The sequence below is a fragment of the Miscanthus floridulus genome, chromosome 7 (genome assembly GCF_019320115.1).
Source record: "Miscanthus floridulus cultivar M001 chromosome 7, ASM1932011v1, whole genome shotgun sequence".
Lineage (NCBI taxonomy): Eukaryota > Viridiplantae > Streptophyta > Magnoliopsida > Poales > Poaceae > Miscanthus > Miscanthus floridulus.
In genome coordinates, this window is record NC_089586.1 from 131,517,683 (window position 1) to 131,525,753 (window position 8,071).

At 44.9% G+C, this 8,071-nt stretch overlaps 1 protein-coding gene and 1 pseudogene across 1 annotated transcript; one reads left to right on the forward strand and one right to left on the reverse strand.

Annotated features, from left to right (window-relative positions):
* Positions 1-753: 753 nt before the first annotated feature.
* Positions 754-4,726, forward strand: LOC136464830 (26S proteasome regulatory subunit 6A homolog). The gene is made up of 9 exons (XM_066463775.1): positions 754-1,021; positions 1,118-1,234; positions 1,814-1,921; positions 2,254-2,445; positions 2,541-2,732; positions 3,208-3,326; positions 3,800-3,887; positions 4,077-4,196; positions 4,332-4,726. The coding sequence occupies exons 1-9, from the start codon at positions 890-892 to the stop codon at positions 4,548-4,550; spliced, it is 1,287 nt and encodes a 428-aa protein (XP_066319872.1). The 5' UTR covers positions 754-889; the 3' UTR covers positions 4,551-4,726.
* A 290-nt stretch (positions 4,727-5,016) lies between these two features.
* LOC136464831 (vesicle-associated membrane protein 711-like) lies at positions 5,017-6,746 on the reverse strand (annotated as a pseudogene).
* Positions 6,747-8,071: the final 1,325 nt, after the last annotated feature.

Consider the following 8,071-nt stretch of genomic DNA (forward strand, 5'->3'; position numbering starts at 1 on the left):
TACTGTTATGTGAGAATTTATTTGCTTAATATTACTCCAAATATACAACAATCAAACAAAACTCTACAATTTTTTTACGACAGAGGCAAAACGGTCTTTTTATTCTTGACTTAACACCGTTAAGTGACAAAAACGAACAGAAGGCCATAGAAGAAATAAAAGTTCGTTTCGGAACCATACAAGGAAGTAAAAAAAAAAGGCATGCAAAACGAACCATTTTTTCTAGGGTGGTACGGGTAAAAAGCTCAAAGAAAAATCATTGGACTCACTTAACCTTGTTTCGTGAGGACATGACAGACTATGGAATAAATCATTCTACTTGGACCTTGTTTCATAAGGTCAGACAAAAACGAAGCGTAACTTGAACAATACAAGTTGATAATCATACAAAGCCTCTTCACGGCCAGACAGATTCGAATGTAACAAAGATAGTCAGGAGGAAAAACACATGTTTCATATACAAACTAAGCACTAAGCCAATTGAAGTCTAATGTCAGTAAAATTCAAGCTTTTTTTATAACGAATTCAAGCTTCAATGTGCAAATAAAACTTCAAACTTCAACGCGGCATTAAAAATCTGCCAGTTGCGCTTGCAGTGTCAGACATCATATGATGGGCTGCGTATGGGCCATTGCCGCATCCGTGTGCTCTCCGTAAACAATCTTGGGCTCTAATCCGAACGGGCCATGGATCAGGCCAACCGGGAACGGAGCACAGCGCACACGTCTGCTTCAGTGCTTCGGCCAGCGCCCATCGCCCATCCGCGGCCATCGTCTTCCAGCACAAGTCGAGGCCACCGCTCCGCATCTTCTTCCAGAGCAGGTCGAGCGCGGCGGCCACAAAACCCCCTCCCGCACGCACCCCTCCGTTCCGCGCGATCAGCCGAGCGATGTCGTCGTCGGCGCCCGCACCGGCCGCGATGGCCGTGGACGACGCGGAGGACGACCAGCTCGCCTCCATGTCCACGGAGGAGATCATCAGGGCGTCCCGTCTCCTCGATAACGAGATCCGCGTCCACAAGGTCCGGAAACCCTAGCCTAGATCCGCTGTGTGTCGGCAAGAGTGTAGGGTGTATTCTGACTGATTTGGGATGTTTCGTGGGTGGGGGTGTACATAGGACGAACTGCAGCGGTCGAACCTGGAGCTGGAGTCTATCAAGGAGAAGACCAAGGAGAACCAGGAGAAGATCAAGCTCAACAAGCAGCTGCCGTACCTCGTCGGCAACATCGTCGAGGTTTGTTTCTCGCCTCAATTGGTCGACGCTGTTGATGGTTCATCTTTCTAGTGACCGGGTAGGTTTGTTTGGGCTATCTATCGATCTGGTTCAGTTCTGTTGTTGGGATTTTCATGATTTTACTTTAGTTTGTACACACTAGTCAGACGCAGCAGGTTTCATGATTTTATTTTAGTTTGTACACGCTAGTTAGACGCAGCAGGTTTAGTTCCAGGATGCATCTAGCTTGGTTAGGTCTCAGTAGCCCATCTGCTACTGCAATCTAGGAAGAAGTTCATAGTTATAACAGTACTGGGAAGAAGTTCATAGCTACAACAGTACTGGGAAGAAGTTCATAGTTACAACAGTACTGGAAAGAAGTTCATAGTTACAACAGTACTGATTTGGTTAGTTTATTTCGATGGCGTACATATTTTGATGGCTTCTGGTGTGGAATTAAAATGAACTCCTGTGTATCTTTGAGTCCCTAATAATGTTCTAAGGTTTTCAGAATTCCAAGTTTTTAAGATGTAATAAAGCTGCATACACAAGTTGGGCACAATTGGCTCTGAATTCTTATATATTTCTCAACTGTTTCAGATTTTGGAAATGAACCCTGAGGATGAGGCTGAAGAAGATGGTGCTAACATTGATCTGGACTCACAAAGGAAAGGGAAATGTGTTGTTCTGAAAACATCTACCAGACAAGTATGTAAACTTGCCTGAAATTTCTGTAGCCACCTAGACCTTAACATATTACAAACTTTATCCATCAGTGGTCAAACGAGTGCTGGAATTGGGAGCCAATTTGGATGCAATTTATTTGCCTGCTGATAAACATCTACTCCCTCTTTAAAAGAACAACGATTCTAGCTATCCTGATTCCTGATTATTAGATTTGGATTACATTTTTGTTCCGTATCCCACATATTGTAATTCAACAATGCATATGTTTAGTTCCACATCACATTGTATTTGGTTGATTTTGTGCATTATGAAGAACTCAGAGATTCATTTTTTAATTCTTGGGTTAAATGCAGACCATATTCCTTCCTGTAATTGGATTAGTTGACCCTGATAAGCTTAAGCCTGGCGATTTAGTTGGAGTTAACAAAGACAGCTACTTGATACTAGACACATTGCCTTCGGAGTACGACTCACGGGTTAAGGCAATGGAAGTAGATGAGAAGCCTACAGAGGATTACAATGACATTGGAGGACTCGAGAAACAGGTAATTTGCTTTCTACAACTGATGGACTGTTAGAGCGACACTATGGCTGAGTTTGTACATTCCAAGCAGTAATACGATGTTCTGTTGTTACACAGATTCAAGAGCTTGTGGAAGCAATAGTGTTGCCAATGACACACAAGGACCGATTTCAGAAACTGGGTATTCGTCCCCCCAAAGGTGTTCTTTTGTATGGACCGCCTGGGACCGGGAAGACACTCATGGCTCGTGCATGTGCTGCACAGACTAATGCCACATTTCTGAAACTGGCTGGCCCACAACTTGTCCAGGTAGGTAACTAAATCTGTGAAATCAATATCTGGTACATCCAATTTTTTTTTTGAAATGTACTAAAGTATCATACAAATGCTAGGGCTCCTTAACCTAACCATTTTAGCATTTCACTTTTTTTTGCATGATTTGTGGGTACAGTTAGCCTGATAAACAACTTCTTGCAGTTTACAGAATTCATGCAGTGTGATTCTACACTGCAAACTCCTATTTTTTGGTGATGTATTCCTTTAGACATTATTTGGTATCTGCATGCTGGGTGGAAATCGATGTTATAGGATGATTATCAGCATCAGATTAGGATATGATTATATTAAGTACCGATTTAATTGTTCATGTATTTGTCCAATATAATGGTTGATGATTTACATGAAATATTGCTGGGTCCATTATCAGTTCATGTTCATTCTTGCTTAGTTTTCTTTAGTTTATTTGAATTAAATATTCTTTTAACATCTGTGTGAATTGTTTCAGATGTTCATCGGTGATGGAGCTAAGCTCGTTCGAGATGCTTTTCAGCTTGCTAAGGAGAAAGCCCCCTGCATCATCTTTATTGATGAAATCGATGCCATTGGAACAAAGCGTTTTGACAGGTACAACTCCTATTTAGTTAGTAATTCAGTCTAATGTCTATTTTAACACCTTTTCACCTATAACGACAATGTTTATTTACATGTTCTGGTTTAATTATATCAGTTTGTGAACAAGTTTGATCATCATTTCAATTTTTAGTTCTGTTTAGTCTATTTCAGTGTGGACTAGATTGCCTTGACCACTATCCTTTTAATATTTAAGGTAGATATAGTGAGTGCTTTGCATAAGGTTTGTTTAGAAAAAAAAGGCTTGATTAGATTAGTGACTGAATCTTGTTAATATCTGGTGTAGTCAAATTTTCCTTGCACTATCAACAATGGCTGTTGGTAGTTGTGTTTTCTACATCCGATTTCCCCATCTTTTGCCAACTTGCTATGATAATCGCTGTGTGCTTTTGGAAATGCGTCTAACTATGTATTATTTATCTGCAGTTAATTAATTTGTATTTTTTTTTTGTTTCATAATAAAACAGTGAAGTTAGTGGCGATAGAGAAGTGCAAAGGACTATGTTGGAATTGCTGAACCAGCTTGATGGATTTAGCAGCGATGAGAGGATAAAGGTCAGCATTCAACCTTCAATTTATTAGTTATTACTGTCTTGATGCTTCGGCTCAGGTTCTGTTCAATTGGAGATTGAGAATGCGCAAAAAATACCTCTATTGATCATGATATGAGAGATGAACCGATATTTTTCAATGTTTTATTTAATATCTGGTGTACTGAATGTTGGATTGTTGCTTGACTTGTAGGTGATAGCTGCAACAAATCGTGCTGATATTCTTGATCCTGCTCTGATGAGATCTGGTCGTCTGGACCGGAAGATTGAGTTCCCTCATCCATCAGAGGAAGCAAGAGCCAGAATCTTGCAGGTATGGCTCTGGCCACTGAAATTTGTTGTAGCACAGTACTGACCTCTTATCCCGTACTGTTTTCCTCCAAAGACTCCATATGGTTTTTGTTCTTGCATAGCCAAAATAACGTTATTCTATGTTATGTTTTTGTAGATTCACTCGAGGAAAATGAATGTGAATCCAGACGTCAACTTCGAAGAGTTGGCACGTTCAACTGATGACTTCAATGGTGCTCAGCTAAAGGCTGTTTGCGTAGAAGCTGGCATGCTTGCTCTACGCCGAGATGCTACAGAGGTTACACACGAGGATTTCAACGAGGGGATCATCCAAGTGCAGGCAAAGAAGAAGTCCAGCTTGAATTACTACGCATAAGGGGGAACACCCAGTCCTTCGTGATCGTTCAGTTGTTTGTGACACTGCCATTGTCTGGGTAGGCTGACTTATGATTTGTATTAAGCAAGCACTGTCCTGATTTGCTTTTGTATCTTACTCCGTATGAGACTGAAGAATATCATTTATCGATTATTAACCAAGTCGCATCCAGCTCCTATGATTTGTCCTCTGCCTGCCGTTTTGGTTTCTTTCTCTTCCTGGAGAGTACTCGGCCTTCCATGATTGCATATTTACTCTGGCACAGGCTGTTTATTCTGGATCTGCATCTCCGTTGTTGCATACTCCCGCCTCTCCCTGAACAGTAGATACGTCAGTGTATGATGTACTAGTTGCTGATATTAGATGTGTCATTAGCGTCCTGGGAATCATATTTGCAGTGTAAGCCTGAGAGACGATCGTCATGCGAAACGAAGTCCCCACAATTCTATTCGCTCCAGTGAATTGAATTGTTGGTAGGGAATTTTATGCAAGAAAAAAAATTCAAAATTGCTTGTTGCAGAATCAAAACCGGTTGCTGGAACTGTTGTTTCCCTCGGTACAAGAAAAAAAATTGCAGCACCGCAGCTGCTCTTATAGAACCCACAATTCTATTCGCTCCAGTGAATTGAATTGTTGGTAGGGAATTTTATGCAAGAAAAAATTTCAGAATTGCTTGTTGCAGAATCAAAACCGGTTGATGGAACTGTTGTTTCCCTCGGTACAAGAAAAAAAATTGCAGCACCGCAGCTGCTCTTATAGAACCCGGAAAACGAAGTTGTGACGCAGCTAGAGCTAGGGCAGGGCCGCACCGGCACCGGCACCGGCACCGCACAGGGGAGATCACGGAGCGCAGGATGGTAGGGTGAAGCCGTGACACATGTAGGCGAGCACGAGGTACACTATTACGGAGAGGATGAATATCTCTGCAGCGCTGCAAAGACTAGTGGAATTACAGGGACGTCAGGTGATTATATTACACAAAATCAAAATGGCACTGGCAGGAAAAGCTTATTTGTACTGTTACGTAACGTACGTGAGCTTGACGTTCCTCCACCACATGGTGTTCCTGAAGCGGCGAGCTTGGCGCTTGAAGCGCATGGTGTCCCCCTGCATGGTTGCCGTCTTGTCCACCAGCAGCTCCAGACGGTCACCCCTCTCCAGCACCCTGTCGATGTTGTCTATCATCACGCTCCGGACCTGCAAATTAATTCATGTTTCATTCAATTTAAGCCGCCAAAGATGAAACAATTTGCATTGGCAAGACAGACGTTGTTAGTGAGCCAAAATTAAAGCTGAGTTTTGTCTCGTTTTTCTTTCTTATGACGATGATGATTACATCATGACGAAGAAGAAAAAACGTATATACCTGGTCGATCTCACCCCTCATGCGATTTATCCTGTCCGCGCTGGCGTCGTTGGAGTAGTAGTCCATCTGCTGCGCCAGAACCCGGGAGAACTCGTCGTTCATGGCGTACGCGAGCGCGGTGAGCGCCGTGCGCCCGTACGCCTTGACGAACCTCCCGTGGATGTCCTCCAGGAACGCGAAGGGAACACGCCCTGAAAACGCGCATATCGTATCAAAATGCAGGTTGCGACGACTAAAAATGGCGTCGATTATATGAGAACAGTTTGCACGATACTACACCGATCGACCGAGCTGAAATCTTGCCGATTGGATCGGATCGGATGGACTAAATTTCAAATGCTGGGCAATTTGAACAATGGATGGATTTGGATGCACATATATGCAGTACTTACGCCCGGCGGCGTCGTCGGCCATGCAGAGCGCGGTGAGGCCGTCGGTGCGCTTGACGTGGAACACGTGGAGGTCCTGCGTGTAGGAGATGTTGCAGTCGTCGCCACCGGCGCCGCCGGCGGGGAGGCGCTCGAGGACCTGCCGCGCCACGGCGCCCGCGTTGCCGCCCGCCGCCCGCCGCCGCCGGGCCGTAGTGCTCCGCCAGCACCACCACGCCGCGCGCCACCACGGCGTACTCGATCTTGCCCATTGCCGCCGAATCGAAGAACGCCGGTCGTCGTTACTTCGGCCGGCCGTCGACCCGCCCGATCACATGCACAGCACCCTCTTCTTTTGTCTCCTCGATCTCCTCTCCCCCTCTCGCGCGCGCGGCGAAAGGGATCGAGGGGAGCGAACGGGTAGGAGGGGAGCCTCCAGAGCCTGCCTCGCTTGTTTGACCGGGGCGCCCCCCCCCCCCCCCCCCCCCCCCCCCCCCCCCCCCCCCCCCCCCCCCCCCCCCCCCCCCCCCCCCCCCCCTGTGGTCTATAGCACTCGCTACGGCGGCGACGGTGCGGATCACAGATTCACAGCCACCCTGTGGCTCCGCTTATTTTTGGGCCGGCTTGTGACGATCACGGCCCAGATTGTCACCCGTATCTGTCTAAAACTTTTCTTTTAAAAAAAATCCAATTTATCCCTCTCAATCAACTGTCGTCGGTTTTTGCTCTTTGAGCTATAAAACTTGGTTTTTTATTTCCTCGACTTTGAACAGTGTATTTTTACACTTGAAAGGCTTTAGGTTTTTTATTACATTATTTTTTCACATAAAATATTGGATAATTTTTGAAAATTATTTTATGAATTTTGGATTTTTTAAAAAAAATATTCCCAATCCAATTTACCTCCTGCACTTTCAACGTAGTCTGATTTACCGCCCTCCTGACGTGGCGCCACGTTAGCAAAATCACCCAAGGTGCAAAACAAACGGTGCTAAGGTTGATGGACAGGGGAAAAAACTGGTTTTATAGTTCAGGTGGTAAAATCGGACAACCGCAATAATTGATGCAGGTAAATTGGATGTTTTACTTTTTCTTTGTGAACCTATATAATTTGTAGGATGGCCCAGCAATAGGACAGCTTGTCAGATAGACGAAGGAACATTGTGGTGTTGGACTAAGAGCATCTCCAATAGAATCCCTACTATATTTTTTAGGTTGAGAGAAAAAAATCTTAGTCCAACGAGGTTCCAACTTAAGATCCTACTTCATGGAGGCACCCAAATCTCCTCCCTTAGCGCCCATCTCCTAGGGTACGTAGGGGAGCTCCCTATTCTACATTTTAATTTCGAACCCAACTCCATCAGCACATGCTTTGTTTTTGTATGACTCTCTCTTTGTGTCGCTGCCCTACTCTTTTCCATCGCCACCACCTACAAGGCTACAACCCTCCATCTCCATGTCCATCTAAAGGGGAAGAAGTGGTGTCCGCCGGGTCAGGGTCCAAGGGATGCTAGAAACCATCATCCTTCTTGGCACGGCTCGCCATTTCGTACTTGCGGGAAGCAGCTGGGCTAACCCCTGTTTATCGCCTCCCCAACACACAACGTGACTCCTCTCCCTTGATGCTGATGCGACGGGGCTGATCTCCAGACCGATACCTTCCTCCGTGCGGGGGCATGTCTATTGGAATGGATTTGAGAGCCTTCATTTGAGGGCTCCCCTAAGAGTAGATGCAAAAAAGATATGACCTTTAAAAAGTAGGGGAAGTCGTAAAATTAAAAGTAGCG

Coding starts and splice junctions, on each gene's coding strand:
- LOC136464830 (XM_066463775.1), top strand. CDS start 890: ATGTCGTCGTCGGCGCCCGCACCGGCCGCGATGGCCGTGGACGACGCG. Junction 2,446..2,540: donor TTGGAGGACTCGAGAAACAG/GTAATTTGCTTT, acceptor GTTGTTACACAG/ATTCAAGAGCTTGTGGAAGC. Junction 2,733..3,207: donor CTGGCCCACAACTTGTCCAG/GTAGGTAACTAA, acceptor GAATTGTTTCAG/ATGTTCATCGGTGATGGAGC.